The sequence below is a fragment of the Psittacula echo genome (genome assembly GCF_963264785.1).
Source record: "Psittacula echo genome assembly, chromosome: 27".
NCBI classification, from domain to species: Eukaryota; Metazoa; Chordata; class Aves; order Psittaciformes; family Psittacidae; genus Psittacula; species Psittacula echo.
The window spans coordinates 2,190,988-2,209,098 of record NC_137762.1 but is presented as its reverse complement, the minus strand read 5'-3'; the positions used below and the strand labels follow the sequence as shown (position 1 = coordinate 2,209,098).

Below are 18,111 nucleotides of genomic sequence, written 5' to 3'. Positions count from 1 at the left end.
TTCCAATGGATGCAGCCCGGATGCAGTGTTCCGCCCAAGGGAAAAGAGAGATGGAATATCACATCCTGACAGGGAAAAACCACTCCAGATCCAGGTTTGGTGAGAAAGACACTGTATTCCTGCTCTTACTGGGGTGCCACATACAAGTTCTAGTGTGGTTTAGTACAAGGAGACACTGGGATACACACTCATGACCCCCCCCCCGTGACCGCAGCAGCAAGCGTGCAAAGGAAGCAGAAACCATGTAAAAATAGATTATCTATTTACAGACCCCAGCGTTGCAAAAGCCGAGCTGGAATTCCAGAGCTAAATCATTGGAGAAAGGGGAGAATTCCAGGAGCTGTTTGTAGGCAAAGGTACAGCCACAGAAATACACGTTAAAAACCTCCGGGAGAAAGGGATCTGGGGGAATTTCCCCCAAGAAAGGAGCTGCTGAGGTGCTCCATGATGCCAGACGTGAGGTTTCGGGATGCTTGGCTGTAAGGCAGTTGCAGCGCTCCATCAGCCTCACCGGCGCTGGGAATCCTGCATCCCAAGGACAACAGAGCCCAGTTTTCCCTCCAGCCACAGCTATGCTGGGGCAGCAAGAGCTGGTTCATTGACACAACCAATGCTAAACCCACTCGCCAGCTCCACAGCTTTGAGCAGAGGAGGGGGACGAGCAACTCCATCCCTGCGCCCATCCCTCTGCATCCAGGCTGCAGCAGAGAGGGAGACTTCAGTATTGAAAAGCCTGAGTGCTGACTTCCTAAGTCATCACTTCTCATCCCAGCCTTTGCCTGGCTCCCCTGCTCTAACCTTGGCTTACCCATTGACCCAATCCATCTACTCGAGGATCTTCCTACCCAAGACACAGGAGAACACGATGCGCTGCTGACACCTCCAACATGCCCTCAACAGCTCAACTGAGCGGGCTTGAAGCACTCCTCTTCCCAAGGCAAACGGAGACCAGTGAAGGTGAGGCTGGAGCCTGTGAGTGTGGAGAGGGATTCAAACACCCCTCAGCTGGAGCACACCACGAGGACAAGGTGACAGACAGGACAACCCAATACCCCTGTACATGGAAGCTTGTCACAACGCCCTTAGCAGGTCCCATCACCCACCCCCTGCCATGGAGGCCCTTCCAGCACCCACCTTGTTCATCTCCCATTGGTCTGCAAGGGAAGGAGCTTCTCCTCCCTCTCTCCTCACCCCCTTATGGAATTATCCATGACAGTCACTATTCCCAGTTCCAACACCATCACCCCAACATCTGGATGGGCCAGAGGAGCAGCCCACAGCCTTCAGCACACACTGAGGATGTAAAGGCTGGGAGGCTTCAGGGGAGCAAACCACAGGGATAGAGGTCACCAGCCCCACTGGGGTTTAGGCTGTCAGGGCAGTGGCACACAGGGCTGAGCTGCAGGGAAGCAGCAGTCATGGCCTGGGGCTTCCAACCTGTCACCTCCTAACTCACTGCACAAGAGCAATCCATCCACGGCTGCACGACAGCTGCGGCGCTGAGGCGTGCTGGAAGCTGGCTCTGGAGACCTTTCTTGTTGCTGAGCACCACGATCCTCCCCTCTCCCATCCTGCTACAGGGCAACGAAGGAAAGCAAAGCAAAGGAAACAAGAGGTTTTCTTTCTTAAGCAGACTCATGTATCTGAGAGCTTGGGGTGAGCCTTTGCCCAGCACTTCTTGCACCCAAACACCTGATTCTAAATGCTACACATCCGAGTGTTCAATATGCCCTTCTATTCCCTTTTAAAATGATCCTGGAGAGCAGCCAGAAACAACACTGCCCATCTCTGACAGAGCCTTGGTGCTCCTCTGCTGCTGGCCCGTCCCTTTGGGCTCATCCAGACCACAGGAACGAGCTGACCTTGCCTACAACGTGTGAAAAGAAACTGCTGGGCGATGCACTGGCTGGAAGGTACAAAAGGGACCCCCTCATCCCTTCCATTCTCTTGGAAGGGCAGAGCAGTGCAAAAGGAGCTGGAATCCACACAACAGGGTGCTGGGGCACCCACCTGAAGCATGCTGGTGATGCACCCATGAGGACAAGGTGTTGGGTGCTGCAGCCATGAGGTACGAACCTACAGCTCCTGGAGGGCTCTGGATGTCCTGAACTTCAGGGCAGGGCAAAGAGTGGATGGAGACCTGCTGTGCTGGAGCACACGGAGTCTCTCCCTTCCCCACCAGACCCAGGGACTCCAGGGAGGTTACAGATGGATGGGCATCATCAGCCACACTTGCAATGGTGGAGTAAAAGCAACTAGGCAAAACCCCTACTGCAGACAAGACAAACCAAGCAGCACTGGGGAGGCTCCTTCTCTGCCTCTCGTACATCTCCTGCCTTTGGGGGGCACCTCAAGCATCCAGCACCTTCAGACGAGGTTTGAAAGTCCAAGTGTTAGAAGTCACTGAGGATACTGATGTCTGCAAACTCATTCCGGTAGCGGTGAGCATACAAACTGAGCAGGAAGGCCCATTTCAAGGCCATGAAACTCCAGACGGAGGACAGGTAGTAGCTTTTGGGATCAGTCAGGGCTAGGAGAGAAAAGGAGAGAAATCCAGGTTAAAATCCCATGTATCCCTCACGCAGGAAAAACCCAGCTCACCCCCCCCCCACTCCCAGCTCCTGAGAGCTTTTTGGTGTGCATCTATAAGCCAAAGATACCCCAACCTCAGTAAATCCCGCTCATTCCAAGCCTCAGTCCTAAGCATTCCATACATGACCAACGTAATGCAGCTGTGGTTTTCCCCCCAAATTAGGGTTTTCCCTAAAATACCTCCACTTCCCTAAAAAAAAAAAACCCTCAATTTCCCTAAAAAACCCCATAAATTTCCCCCCAAACAGTTTTGCCTCATGTCTCCAAGGAAGGTGACGGAAAATATTTGCTTTTCCCTTTCCATGTGTATTCCTAAGGACCCCATACGAGTGTTTTCATGCCCTTGCACAAGGCTGAAGCACTCCAGTCTCCACAGGGCGTGTATTGAGGCTAAGCCAAGGGCTCTTTGGTGGGTTATGACCTGACACAGCTTGCCCACCACCACGAGTACACCACCACCAGGACTCTTGGTGGCTCGCAGCCCAAATGCAGCAAGCAACAAACAGCCAGGCTCTAAAACCAACAACCCCCAAGCCTGCTTTCTTTGCTCTGTGGCCAAGCAAATCCTGGGAGGAATTAACTTGAACCCTCCTTGGATAATGGGAAGTGCTTTATAGCCACACAGCTTTAGATGCTGACTGAGCGTAGAAGGCATTTTCCCTCTGCTGCTTCCTGTTTGGAGTTTACCATCCTCACCCACCTGCTTTATGAGCTAAGAGCATCCCCTTTGTCAGAGGAACAAGTAAATTCCAGTCCCTATAGGAAACAAAGCTGGAAAACAAGGACTGCCTCCCAGCAGCCTTTAGACCGGGCCTATAAAGGCAGCTTCTATATGTCAGAAGATGCTCTAAGGCAGTGGCACACGGTGGGCAGCAGAACTAGTCTTGTGTCATTGAGATATCAGGTAAAGGAAATGCAGGGGCATTCTTGCAGCCCCCCTCCAAAAGCCTCTTAACACCTCTCAGAGGGATGGCAGCAGCACCCCCAGCTCTGCTTTGCAGCCTCTTCTGTTCCTTCCAACCCCATCCCAGCATCACTGGATCCAGCATCACCTCTCCCAGTTACCTGCTCGAACAAAGCACTTACACTGGTGCTTGGTGATGGCCAGAACAAGGAAGGTGCAGAATCCCACCACGGAGAGAGCTGAGAAGAGGATCCCGATGAAGAGGAAGAACCTCAGCCCTTTTAACCAGGTCCTCCAGTAATCCTGCACATACATCACATGCGTGATCAGGGCCCAGAGCGCCAGAACACCTGATCGATCAGACAGCAAGAGCAGTCAGGACAGGCAGCACACACACGGGTGCCTCAGCAACACACAGCCCACAGATCCCACTGGGAATAGCAAGGAACGTTAAGGATTCATGGTCGTGCCCCCCGCAAAGAGAGGGGAAGTGGCAGGATAAATCCCTGCCTGCACGAGCATCCCTCTTCTTCGGTACAGGTTTGAGATCCAGGTCTTGATTACAGCTTGGCACAGGGAGGGCTTCACCTAAACCTTTATCATGGAATCCCAGCCTGGTTGAAGCTTAAAGCTCCTCCAGTTCCAACTCCTGCCACGGGCAGGGACCCCTTCCACTGGAGCAGCTTGCTCCAAGCCCCTGTGTCCAACCTGGCCTTGAACACTGCCAGGGATGGGGCAGCCACAGCTTCTCTGGGCACCCTGTGCCAGCGCCTCAGCACCCTCACAGGGAAGAGCTTCTGCCTAAGAGCTCATCTCAGTCTCCCCTCGGGCAGGTTCAAGCCATTCCCCTTGGCCTGGCCCTACAGGCCCTTGTCCCAAGCCCCTCTCCAGGTTTCCTGCAGCCCCTTTAGGCACTGGAGCTGCTCTCAGGTCTCCCCTTCAGGAGCCTTCTCTTCTCCAGGCTGCCCCAGCCCAGCTCTCTCAGCCTGGCTCCAGAGCAGAGCTGCTCCAGCCCTCGCAGCATCTCTGTGGCCTCCTCTGGATTCGCTCCAAGAGCTCCACGTCCCTCTTGAAGAACAATTTCCCCGAGGAAAATGATGCCTCCTTCTCTTCTCTGGTTCTAAACCCTGCTCCCTCTTCCCCACACTTCAGAAAGACAATGACAAGAGCCTCTCAACGCAAGAACTGCCTGTTCACATGCTTAAAGCCTGTCAAAGCCTTCATAACCCACCAGCACAAGCCTGCCTGTCATCCCCCATTACACAATGCCAAGTACAAGCAGCATCAAGTCCAATTATAGCAAGCTGAGTCACAGTGTGACTAAACCTCCTTGAAGCCCTTAACTCAACCTATAGGTAGAGCCAAAGGAAGCAAAAGCAGCTTTGCCCACTCCAGTTTAATATCAAGGCCAGCCACAAGCTCCTTTGTTACTGGATAGGGTCATTGTACACAATGCTTCCCATGGAATGTATGAGGGTGCAGAGAAAAGGAGCTGATGGAGGAGAGTCACCCAACAGAGCCACTGGAGTTGGGGTTGAGCTCCCCAGCAGCTTCCAGCTCCTTTCCAGCTGGAATCCAGCTCTGGATCGAGTTGAATACACAGAGAGTCCATTGGAGGCTTGATGGGAGAACCTGGCAACAGGGTTTGCCTCTTCAGTGTCTTGGGATGGAGCAAACACAAGCTGAAATACCCTCAAGGGTGGCTCAGGAATGGAAAACCTTCCCTGAAACCCCAACAGAAAAGCAAAAGCACTCAGGGTGAACTAAAAGCCCAAGGGTACAGTGCTGATACCCAGCAAACAAGGCAGAATGAGTGCATCGCTTCGTCTAAGCAGTGTCTCAGTGTGTTTTCTGGCTCCAGGCACTCAGCATTATCCCCCTGAGCCTCAGCTACAGACACTGCTCCACATCCCAGCGCTGGTGGCTCATACTCTGGAGCTCTGCAGATGCACCAGTGCCTTGGCACAACCCCTGCCATGGGGGTTAACAGAGGAGCTGATGCCTCAGCATCTTAGAACAACCACTTCCTTGCCTGCACCTTACCCTCCAGCTCCTGCTCGAGCAAGTTCAAGGCCCATCTTGGAAAGGAATGGGGAACTTGTGTGGTTTAAGTCAGCAAAAGAAGCTGCTTCTCCTCCCACATGATTGGGCACAATCCATGGCCAAGTGCTGAGTCAAGCTGCTGCTGTTTCCACCCCAAACCTGCCGCTGGTGCTCCCAAAGCTCTCCATTGGGAGAGCAGAGGCAGCACGTGAGGGGTCACTGATCTTCCTGGCCTGCCCCTGCCCCTTGCCCTGCTCCTGAAGCCTGACACAGCACTTGGAAGGAAGTGACTTGGCAAACTGTTGTGCTGGGTTAACTCTGCCTCATCCATGACGAAGCAGAAAGAGCACGGGCTGAAGGGTTTGCTCACACAGGAAATTCAGGGCATCCTTTTACATCCCTGTCATCTTCCTTACCCCATGACAGAGGGGAAAGGAGCCTCCTCCAGCCCTCAGGGACAAGGAGGAGACACAAGAGCAGGACTTGCTTTCTTCATTGCTTAACCAGCTTGGGAGATACTCCAGTGGGCACCTGAACCCCATCAAGTGCTCCTCAGAAGTAAGGAAGAGCCGCAAAAGGGAGTAAAAGCATCATCCAGATGTTGGCAAAGGCATGGGAATAGCTGGGGCATCCCAAGCTCTTGGAATTTTGGAAAGCTATTGGAAATTGGATGGAATCTATGGGCTAAATAAAGCTATCGCTAACAAACACCGCAAGAGATGAAACACCTTTGCTAACAAAGCCTCTTTAAGCTACTCCTTACTCACACAGAGCATTCAGGAGGAGGAAAACCCCCACTGTTTCTAACAGACTCCAAAGGAAAAGGCTGGAATGGAGCATTGGATTCCCGTTTAATGCAACTGAAACACTCAGGAAAGGAAAACTCACCTCTCTTCACCAACAGAACACATTCATTGTCCCATTTTATGGCAAAGCCTTTCCTTACCACAGGGAGACACTAAAACCACCCCAGGAGTTTCAATTCACATCAAATCTCTTTGTAGACCTCGAGAGCAAAAGGTTTAACACAAACCCATGAGCAGCTTTCAGCTCCACAGCTCCAAACCCCAGGCTTTAAAGCAGGTTTTACTGGACTAGGAAGTATAAGTTATGCCTCATTGAAAGCTGGGAATGATTAACTGCAGGAGCCTCAGGTTTCCTTTCCCACCTCAGGCTATGTCCTCTAAACCTCCTCCTCCTTTGCATTCACACACAACAGCAAACCCTGAACCTGCTCCTCTGCTCCGGTGACATTCCTGCTTCAAATACCACCCCAAACCTGACCCCCCCACGTCACGGCTGGAACGAGCCTCAAATAAGACACAATCAAGGGATTTCCGACAGGGAGCAACGGGAAAGTTGCCTTTAAATCAAACCCTGCTTATCCCAAGAACACAGAGCTCCAGGAAAAGGAAACAGCCCCAAGGACATCTGAAACAACAGCGACGGAGCAGGGGGGTTGTTGACTTCCAAGTGAACAGGTACTTGGACAAGATGAATTCCTATTGAAAAGCCCCCAAAAGAAAGCTTACAGCATACTTGGAACCACTTGAAATAAACTCTGCAAGTTCAAAAGCTCAAACCTGGGCAGGAAAAACCCCTCCTATCTAAATATTGCCCTAAGCCCCCTTTGAAAGCTGGGCAGAGCGAAGCCAAATCTTCCCCTTCCCCAAACATCAACCCCATGGCAAACACAACGGGGTTGCTCAGCCCCCCCCTGCTCCTCACACCCCAACTGCATTGCAGAGCTGGCTCCCCTGAGCTCAGAGCTCAGGACATTGTGTCTAGGAACAGAGGCCAAAAAGCAGCCCGTAAACAACGCTGGGGCTGTTCTGCAATGAACACACTCATTGCAGCCTCCTGAGGCTCCAAATGTGTGTTGATGGTGGCAGAGGAGGATGGAAACAACGGGAGGTTAAAAAGGAGGAGGAACAGGCAAAGCTGCCCGGAAAATATGAAGTCCATAGGGACTTCTTCCATCTCAAGAGTCTTTCCTGCCCTTCGTTGCTCCAGCTGGAGCATCAGAAATACCCCCTCCAAAAGCAGCCAACCCCAAGTCGCTGTTTCTTTGCCTTGTCTGCTGGATGCTCACAAAGGGTAAAATGCTTCCATCCGGGAGCTAAAGCCAAGCAAGCTGAGCCCCAACTGCTTGGGAAGAGCTTTAAAACCAGCTTTTCTTCCACAGCCCTGCTGCCAAAAGAGCTGGGGAGCAACACTGGAGTATTTTAGGAAAACAGCTCTCAGAAGGAGAGGAACCTTCGGAGAATTCCAGTGAAAACTGGCTTGCACTTGGCAGAATTCCCCCCTGGACACGTGCACTTGAGTGTGTTGCTATTCCAGGCAGTTTGGGTTTGGTGGGACAGCCATTGGGATGCACATGTGTGAGGAGGAGGTTGTTGTTGGGACACCTCAGAGGCAGGACACGAGGGGACAGGCTTGAGCTGCGCTGTGCCTCTGCCAGCCATAGTCCAGATGGATCCAGGCTCACATTTTCCACCTCTTCAGCAGGACTCATCCTCTCCTCCCATTAAATCACCATTAAGCACAAGCCAAGTGCAGCTTTTCCTGCATTCCCACCCGAGCTTTCCCTCCCTCCTTAACTACAGCAGGGGCCGAACCTTCAGCAAACAACATGTAGTACTCTCTATGCAAATCCAACCACTTTTAACTGCTTTCACCCCTAACTATGATGCTTTTGGCCATGGTATTCCAGCCTGGATGCGGAACAAACCCATCTGCATCAATAGATCTACTATATGTAGTTATCAGCCTTCAGAGAATCTCTGCCTGCAGCATAAAGAAGCTGCTTTTGCCTTCACTTACCAGGTATTTGCACAGTTTCAAGTGTCTGAAAAGCACATTTTGTGTCTCATCTCCTCTGCAGCTGCTTTAACGCCTGCTCCACATCACATTCACTGAGCACAAGCTCTGTACCTTGCCAGAAATATCTTGGAAACAGCCAGTAAAGTCTCTGCGGAGCGGAAAACCAACCCCTCTCTTGCTACTCCATTGAAAAGGAGGAGATGGCTCCACCAGGACATTAAAAAGCACTCAGGAAAGGGCTGGATACATCCTGAAAACATTCAATTGCTTTCTTCGCTTTGAAACTGCCTCTGGCCGAATGCAAACGTGGGAGTTGCTTAGAGATGTGTGGCTGGCTTAGGAAAATCAGCTCATCTGAGGCAGTGAGGGGAGAAGGTCAAAGATACAAACAGGAATGAACAGCTCCAAATGGCATGGGAAGTCACCAAAGCAGCTGCTGGCCACTCAGGAATGGCCTTCCGGGGTTGGGGTTAGGCCATGGAGCCCCTCGGGTCAGCAGAAGCACTGGGCTGGGTGGTTGTGCTCCAAAGAAGGGAGCATACAACAAGGTGTGTATGTGATTGAAGGTGATCCCCAAATTCCCAAGTATGCGTGGCCAGAGGCATGCTCTGAGGATTAACAAGTGGCTTTTCCTAGGCATCCTGCGGAGGGTTTAGGATGAGCCAACCTGAAAGACTGGAAAGGGAGTTTGTTCAGCACCTTAAATCACAGGTTTGGGGTTCATAACTGAGGGTTCCAGTTCCAGACTCCTTTGTGGCAGTTTCCCCTTTAATACTGAGCTAAGTCCTTACTTTAAAGGCCAGGAAATGTGTCAGAGCAAGGGAAAGTCAGTGCAAGCAGCAGGGGAGGGCAGATCTCAATGCAAGCCATGGGAGGAAGGGTTCTCTAGAAGATAAGCAAGAGATGAACTGATTACAGAGAAAGATACAGCCTCCTAACGCAACAGGAGTCAGAAGGACTCCTAACAGAGGGGAAACACGATGGATAAACACCCTGAAACACACACCCCTGGCAACCTAAAGGCACAGCAACCAGAGCTGCAATCCCTCCCAGCACCCAGGAGGTGATGGGTAAAGCAGAAAGAGCCTTCCAATGAGATGAACACGTGCAAACACACTCACAGAGGAGGCTGGCATCATCAGAGATGTGTTAATGTGGAACAGAGGTGCCTAATTCACCAGCCTAAGCACTCTTCTGCCCTCAACCTGCAAGACTCTCAGGTCACTTCTGGAAGCTTCTGCATGCAAAAGGCACACAGGAGCCAAAATAACCCCCTCTTTGTGCTAAAGACATTGCACCCATCCAGCACAGGGCAGCGCACACTTGAGCATCACATGTACTGGCGTGGAAGAAGGTCTTTGTGCATTATGTGATGCTGAACGAGACAAAGGGAGTTGCCAAGAGGTTTAGGAGCAGATTACAAGGCACAAAGCAAGGCCTGGTAATGAACTCTGCAATGGCTGCACAGTGCAAGCTTTCAGGTCAGCAACTTCCTTTCCTGCCCTTCTCTGCCTGTAGATAAAGCCTTGGTCAGCAAGGCACCACGAAGAACCTGTTGGGTCAACGAGTTATGCCAGACACAAAGCAAATGAACACCTTCTTTACCTGAACCTGAAGTCTCCAGTGTAGTATCCCAGTATAACAGTGCAGTATCCCAGTACAACAGTGAAGTACCCCAGTATAAGAGTGCAGTATCCCAGTATTGCAGTGCAGTATCCCAGGATAACAGTGCACTATCCCAGTATTACAGCGCACTATCCCAGTATAACAGTGCAGTATCCCAGTATAACAGTGCACTATCCCAGTATTACAGTGCAGTATCCCAGTATTACAGTGCAGTATCCCAGTATTACAGTGCAGTATCCCAGTATAACAGTGCAGTATTCCAGTATAACAGTGCACTATCCCAGTATTACAGTGCACTATCCCAGTATAACAGTGCAGTATTCCAGTATAACAGTGCACTATCCCAGTATTACAGTGCAGTATCCCAGTATAACAGTGCTGTATCCCAGTATAACAGTGCTGTATCCCAGAACACAAACCTCCTCCACATTGGGGTTTTCCCCCTTAGATCTTACATCAGAAGCAGCCTCCTTGGGAGCACGGAGAAGACTTGAACAATTCCAGCCCCGCCAGCAGCGAGGTTACCCAATCCATGAATCCATTCCCCTCGTCCCAAAGGGATGAGCGTCAGAAGTTCCTGTGTCCCGCAACGGCGGTTTCAAGACGCAAACAGAGCCCAATACCTGAGCTAACGTCTCCCTAAGCTTCTTAATACAAGTTATCCCCTCATAGGCACAAGAAGCCCCTCAGGGGCTCCTGTGTGGGCCACGAAAGCATCCCCTAGAGACCCCTAAAGCAGAGCACCGCTGACCCAAGCCCCAGATCACACCTTGCTGTCACCTCCCCACCCCAGCCTGCTTTGGGATGAAGGGACCTTAAAGCCCATCCACTTCCAACCCCTGCCATGGGCACGGACACCTTCCCCTGGCGCAGGCTGCTCCAAGCCCCTGTGTCCAGCCTGGCCCTGTGGCCATACAGAGCTCTCCCCCTTCACCCTCCACGCTCCTCATGCACCAAGGGGCCAAGGCGCGGCCTGGCCTCCCCATCGCCCCCGTGCACCCCCGCCCAGGCTCCTCAGGCCTCTCGGTGCTCCCCGCGCAGGGCCCAGCAGGCCCCTGGGGCGCTCCGGCCGCTCCCCTGCCCCGTCCCTTCACCCCCCCCAAGCCCGGGGCCGCCACCACCGCACCCCCCGGCCCGTGGCCGCCGCTCGTACCCGAGAGCCCCCCGGCCGCCGCCGTGGCGGGCTGCCGCAGGCCCGGCGCCAGGCTCCAGCTGAGGAAGACCGAGAGCCCCGTGAGGGCCCCGGCCGCCGCGTAGGCCAAGCGGAGGCCGAGCGCCCGGCTCACCGCCATCGGAGCGCTGCTGCGCAGGCCCCGCCCCCGCGGCGCAGCACCCCCTAGCGGGCGGGAGGACACAGGGGAGGGGCGGGGATACGGAGAGGGTGGGAGGGACACGGGGGGGACATGGGGATATGGGGATATAGGGAACAATGGGACATGGGGGGACATGGGAGGATATCGGGATATAAGGGACACGGGGACACATGAGGGGATATGGGGATATAGGGAGCAATGGGAAATGGGGAGACATGGGGGCATATGGGGATATAGGGGCATATGGGGATATAGGGGCTTATGGGGATATAGGGGACACGGGGACACAGGGGGACATGGGGGGATATGGGCATATAGGGGACAATGGGACATGGTGGACACGGGGGCATGGGGGGGACATGGGGGGGTACGGGGATATAGGGAACGATGGGACATGGGGGGGCATGGGGATACAGGGGACAACGGGAAATGGGGGGACAGGGGATACAGGGGACAATTGGATGGGGGGGGCATGGGGATACGGGGAGGATTTGGGGACATGGGGGGACATGGGGGACTTGGGGACAATAGGACATGGGGGGACATGGAGAGCATGGGGGACATGGGACATGGGATATGGGGACATGGGCACACAGGGGGACACGGGGGCCATAGGGTACAATTATACATGGGGGGACATGGGGATACTGGGAAGACTTGGGGACATGGAGGGGACAGGGGGGACAATGGGACATGGGGGGACCTGGAGAATATGGGGGACATGGGGACACGGGGACACAGAGGGGGTATGGGGGGACATGGGGAGACAGGGGGGCCATAGGGGACAATGGGACATGGGGGGGCATAGGGAAACATGGTGGGATCTGAAGGACATGGGGACGGCAGGACGGCTGCAGGGTTGTGGTTTGAGGCAGCCTCATTAAAGTTCTTCAATAGTTTGGGGGCTTTCCCGTTCCCTTTCCCCCTCTTTTTCCCTATTTCTTCCGTGTCCAAGCTCTCGGCCAGGTTTGGCTGCACCAAACCCAGGAAGCGGGAATGTGCTGCGGGATGGAGGCAGGAACGGGCTTTTCCCACCTCTTTTGAATCAATTCACTGCACTCATGGGAGCGGTGCCGCAGGGAAGGATGCTCTGCCCGGAGCCTGGAATCCGGGACTCGCTCCGGTCCAGCTCGTAATGGCTTTTCCTTAACTTCCCAGGTTTAGGCTCTTTAGATGATCTTTCCAGCACTGAGGAAGCGCATCCTGACTGCTGTGAGCGCACACAGAGGAGTCTCTGCTCTAGATGGCAGCAGCCTCCTTCTCCTTCAGTCTGAGACATCCCTAAAACACCATCTCCCCTTCCCTCCTTCCCTTGGAAACCAGCAGGGATGGAGCTGCTCCCTGTATCCCAAGTGAATCCCTCTGATTCCAGTGAAGCTCCATGGAGAACCTGGCTCCATCTTCCCAATAACCTTGCTGGTGCTCCAGGTGCTGTTAGGGGACACCAAGACTTTTCTTTAGGTTGAACAAGCCCCATTTCCTCAGTTTCTCCTTATGGAGAAGCTCCAGCTTCCAACCATGCTCCAGCCTCCAGCCATCTTGGTGAATCTCCATGGAATTCACTCCTGTTCATGGAATCACGGAATGGTTTGGGTTGGGAGGGACCTTAAAGCTTCAACCCACCTTCCAGTAGAGCAGGTTGCTCCAGGCTCATCCAAGTTCCTTGATGCCTACCTCATACGGGTGGCCCAAAACCAGACACAGCATCCAGATGTGGTTCAACGAGTGCTGAGTGGAGGGGAACGAGTGCGAAACCATCGGAAAACATGGAGATGATGCGGAGCATCCTCATTTTGTGCTGGACACAATGATGAGGACACTCATGGCACATCCACGTGTCGATGTTCATTGGGGATGAGTGATGTGGCTGAGGATTCAGCTCCTCCAGCTCAAGAGCAGCTCATGGGATGTGATCCATGAAGCCTGATCATGTTCTTGGCTGAATTCCCAGAAGGAGAAGCAGCATTCCTTGGATCTTGCTGTGTTATTCTGTGCGCACCTCACTCCTGACATGCTGAACGTGCATCGGTCACGGTCACTGGGGAACACATGGATTGTCTTGGAGCTTGTCTGGGTCCAGCCTCAGCCTGACTCATCCCAAGGCTGAGCACAGCCCTCAGAGACTCAGTGACTGCAATAAAACACTCAAAGGCCCTTGGGATGGATGCTGCAAAGATGCATGGTCATGGAATGGGTTGGGTTGGAGGTGACCTTAAATCACATCTACCTCCAACCCCTCTGTACATCACATCCATGAGGCCACTTTATTCTGCTTCCCAAAGCAACATTTACTCTTTCCCAGTGTTTCCCCACCTCGATGCCCTTTTGTCAGCCCAAGGTCTCCATCACCCAGCCTGGAGACAGCTCTTACCCACCTCCAGCTCCCTCTTGCATCCTTTGAACAGATCCATTGCCCATCCCCGACGTTGGTCTCAGGGTTCATCCTGCTCCCAAAATCCTTATTCTATGTCCCCAAATCCTTCTGGATGACTTCCTGCTCCATCTGGACCTTGCTCATCTACCAAAGGACAGACTCGCTTGTTCCAATCAGGTCGGGGAGGTTTCTACCTCCAAGTCTGCCCCACAAACCCTTTTGGTCTTAGCCCCATGCGTTCGGGCAGACTCAGCAGAGCTGCGATGACTCCATAGAAGTCGCCTCCAAATTCCTGCTGGGCAATTGGCAGGAGGTCGGGGTGAGAAGAGCCTGGGTGGAGGGAACGGAGCCGGAGCTGGTTCTATTCTACCTTGTGCCAGCACAGAATCGCTGACTGGCGCTTGCTGACGCCGCTTGTTGCTGCCGGGTACGTGCACGCAGCATGGAATTCCTGCAGGAGGTGTTGGGAATGGGGGGGGGGGGTGGTGGTGCAGACGAGCAGATCTGTGTGGTGGGAGCTGGAGGGAACGGATGGGATCCAGAGGGATGAGCTGGAGAGGTGCCAATGCCAACCTCATGGAGCTCAACAAAGCCAAGCGCGGGGTCCTGCACGTGGATGGGGCAATCCATGGGGTGGAGAATGGATGGAGCCGCCCTGAGGGGAAGGACTTGGGGGTGTTGGGTGAGCAGAAGCTCCCCATGAATTCTAAACATCCCTTGATGTGTTCCTTTGCTGACTGGGAGGAAACAGCTCCCCTGCATTAGAAACCATCCATCAGAGGAGACTTGGGAGCTGGCCACTGGGTCCCCCATGTGTGGGTCTGCTGAGGAGCTCAGCTCCAGGGTGCTTGGCTTGGTTATGTGACAGGACACGAGACCATAAGCAACACAGAACAAGCTGGGCTGAGGCTGACACCAACCAAGATGCCGAAGCGAGCAGCGTGCGCATCCCTTCGGCAGCACCAGGGTGAGAGCGGCGCTGAGATTGCGGAAGGCACCCAGAGGGGTTGGCATCACCCTCGGTGCCTGCTGCCGTGCAGACGTGCCCGGGCAGCCGGCGGTGAGAGCAACGGGCACTGCAGGGCATGAGTCACCTCATCCCAGGTGAGGATCTCCACCAGCTCCGCAGAATGGCACCCAAGAAGCGACTGCACCTTAAATCCCTGCAGTGCCTGTCTGGGACAGCAACCGGCTTTTACATGGAACCATGAGATGGTTCGGGTTGGGAAGGAGCTTAACGCTCATCCAGTTCCAACCCCCTGCCCCCTTCCACTAGAGCAGCTTGCTCCAAGCCCCTGTGTCCAACCTGGCCTTGAACACTGCCAGGGATGGGGCAGCCACAGCTTCTCTGGGCACCCTGTGCCAGCGCCTCAGCACCCTCACAGGGAAGAGCTTCTGCCTAAGAGCTCATCTCAGTCTCCCCTCTGGCAGGTTCAAGCCATTCCCCTTGGCCTGTCCCTACAGGCCCTTGTCCCAAGCCCCTCTCCAGGTTTCCTGCAGCCCCTTTAGGCACTGGAGCTGCTCTCAGGTCTCCCCTTCAGGAGCCTTCTCTTCTCCAGGCTGACCCAGCCCAGCTCTCTCAGCCTGGCTCCATAGGATCAGTTTGGTGTCACAGTGTAAAAGCGCGGTGGAAAGGCAGTGCTACCTGGATCAGCATCCCTCCCTCAGCAAACGGGGATTGTCTCCATCCATGCAGGAAGCAATGAGAGGTAATCAACCTATACGTCCTTCTTTGCCCAGGAGAGACATGCAACCACTGGACAAGAATCCTTCACTGTGGAAGGAGGGAAAAAGGAATCCAATAGGAATAGAAAAAGCATCCCAAAAGGAGCAGCTTTTTTGGGGATGCTCAGCTAAAAAAGATGTGGTTTCCACAATTCCCTGAGCCTCTGCATCACCCTAATCCAGGAGTGCCATGGGTAAGTGGTTAAGGACTCAGTGAGCAGACACAGTGAGATGGAGCAGCTCCCCATGGGCTGCTCTGGGCCATGTCTCAGGGCAAGATCCACATCAGACCACAAGGAAATCCCCGCTCCCATGGGACCGGGTGGGAGCTGCGTCCTCCAGGCACATGGGGACACGACGACAGCCCTGGACAAGGGTGTTTGGATGCCCCTTTGGCTGCAGAGCTGCTCGCTTGGCCTTGCCAGCACTCTGGGGCTGAGTTAAACCCGGCTCCGTGCCCTGGCTGACCACAGGGAGAGCTGGAGCCAGCGGCAGGGATGGGTGCCAGCCCCTTGGCAACCAGCAGAGACCTTCTCCAAGCAGTTTATGGATGCTCCACATTAGCAGGAGCCCACAGCAGCGGGGATATCCCCATCCCAGAGCATCCCCCCCCCGGGACATCCCCATCCCAGAGCATCCCCCCCCCGGGACATCCCCATCCCAGAGCATTCCCCCCCCGGGACATCCCCATCCCAGAGCATTCCCCCCCCGGGACATCCCCATCCCAGAGCATTCCCCCCCCGGGACATCCCCATCCCAGAGCATTCCCTCCCCCCAGGACATCCCCATCCCAGAGGATCCCCACCCTGGGAGATCCCCATCCCAGAGCATCCCCGTCCCAGAACATCCTCATCCCAGAGCATCCCCACCCTGGGAGATCCCCATCCCAGAGCATCCCCACCCCGGGACATCCCCATCCCAAGCAGCCATGTGTGGTCCTGCTCCAAGGGGTGGAAACCTCTGGCAGGCGAAGGCAATGAGATGGAAATGAGCAGTAGGGAAAGGAGGAGGAGCCGCTTCAGCTGGGAACAGACGCTCCTGTTCCACAGCTTGGATGTTTCTCATCCCAATATTTTCCACTTCCCAACCCAAACCGGGCTTCCCAGCTCCTTGGCACTGCCACAACAGTGGGAAACCCTGGATAGCATCTTCACTTGGCTCCATCACCAGCACCCACCGAGCGGGTTGCCCAGAGCAAAGTCTTCCTCCTGCTTCTTGCTCCTGCTCCAAGCCCAGCCAGAGCTGGGAAACAGCCGGATCGACCGGATGCGGGATCGCCTTCCTCCTCCTCCTCCCTCCGCCCTGCATGATGTAGGTGGGAAAGCTGGATCCTGCCTGGATCTGGGAACAAAAGCAGGAAAATCACTCGAGATGGGGGGAGCCTGGGTTGTTTTCAGTGAGCTGGGAACAGGCTGGTGGCTCCTCCTGGAACCGTCCCATTCCCTCCTGGAGAGGGAGGGATTTGTCCTCGAGGCTTTGTTTTGTCTCCTTTAAGGAACCATTTGGTATATGGGAATAACAGGAAAATAGAAGGATTTAGACCCCATGAATGTTAAAGCCTCAGGGGCAAAAGGAAGAAGGAAAAGTTAAGGAAACGGGGAAGTTCCAGCCCTTCCTGGTTCCAGCGAGGATTTCATGGTCCCTTGGGAAAAAGCCATTGTTTTGCCTTCTTCTCCCATTAATCCTTCCTTAACTCAAGCCTGCCAGCTCCTCGTGGGCTCCATGGGCTCCCAATGGACTCTGGTGTGTGATTCCCTTTGCTGGTGCTGGCTCTCAGGGATGCGGTCCATGAGATGCTGCCGTGTCTCAGCATCTCCCTGTCTCCTGGTGACTTGGTGCCTGGCCTGGGGGTGATTTGGTGTCTCAGTGTCTCTGTCTTGCTGTCTCCTCCATGGATCTAAAGCACTTTGTAAGGGAAAGCCTCTTAAGTTCAGCATTCCCAAGGGATTGCAGCCATGGCTGGGCCGAGGGGTGATGGAATGGTGTTTGCAGCAAGGAAAACTGGCCTTGGAGGCTGGCTTTCCTCCTTAGGTTGGTTCACATCCATGCCTGGGACCATCCTGGTGCAGTGGTGCTGACATCCACGTGTGATGGACTGGGTTAGGCTTGGGCTTGGGTTTAGGGTTAGGCTTAAGCTTAGGTTTAGGGGTAAGGATGGGTAGATTTAGAGACACTCGGTCTGCAGAGGGAGGTGAAAGCACCATTTCCTGGAGGGCTGCTGATAAACCATCCCTGGCTTCAGATCTGAGGAGTTCCCACCTCTGGAATCTGGGAATCACGTTCCAGGAAGAACTGGAAGGAGTAAACAGGGTATGGAAATACCAGGAGAACAAGACACATCACGCTCTGCTAATGATAATTAAAGGGGCATAAATGCAACTGCTTGAGAGACTGAAACCTTCCTTCCTCATAAAGCAGCAGCACTTCCACGGCACCAGATTCCTGCTCCTATCCAATCCATGATCCCAAATGGCTCCCGTTATGGCTAAAATGATACCTGGAGCTGTTTTCTTCACCTCAACAAGCATACGGGTGTTAATTGCAGAAGAGATGCTAATTCTGTGCACTTAGGAGCAGAACCGCTTATTCAAGCCCAGCTCCCGCAGCCTGAATGCGAAGGTTATTTAACACCAAGTGAGACACTTGCAAAGCTGTGCTGGAATAATAACGTCAGGAGGAAAGTTGCATGAATCAAAGTAATGCCAATATAA

General features: G+C 53.9%; 1 protein-coding gene across 2 annotated transcripts; it reads right to left on the bottom strand.

Moving 5' to 3' along the window:
• Positions 1-240: 240 nt before the first annotated feature.
• SLC48A1 (solute carrier family 48 member 1) lies at positions 241-11,280 on the bottom strand (the record flags this gene model as incomplete). 2 transcript variants are annotated; one of them, XR_013958559.1, is made up of 4 exons in its annotated part: positions 241-1,574; positions 2,077-2,530; positions 3,679-3,846; positions 11,142-11,280. XR_013958559.1 is itself a non-coding variant. In XM_080635529.1 (3 exons), the coding sequence occupies 3 exons, from the start codon at positions 11,278-11,280 to the stop codon at positions 2,394-2,396; spliced, it is 444 nt and encodes a 147-aa protein (XP_080491655.1). In that variant the 3' UTR covers positions 241-2,393. The 2 variants fall into 2 exon arrangements, 1 of the variants encoding a protein (XP_080491655.1); XM_080635529.1 differs by having other exon boundaries at positions 241-2,530.
• Between the last annotated feature and the right edge of the window lie 6,831 nt (positions 11,281-18,111).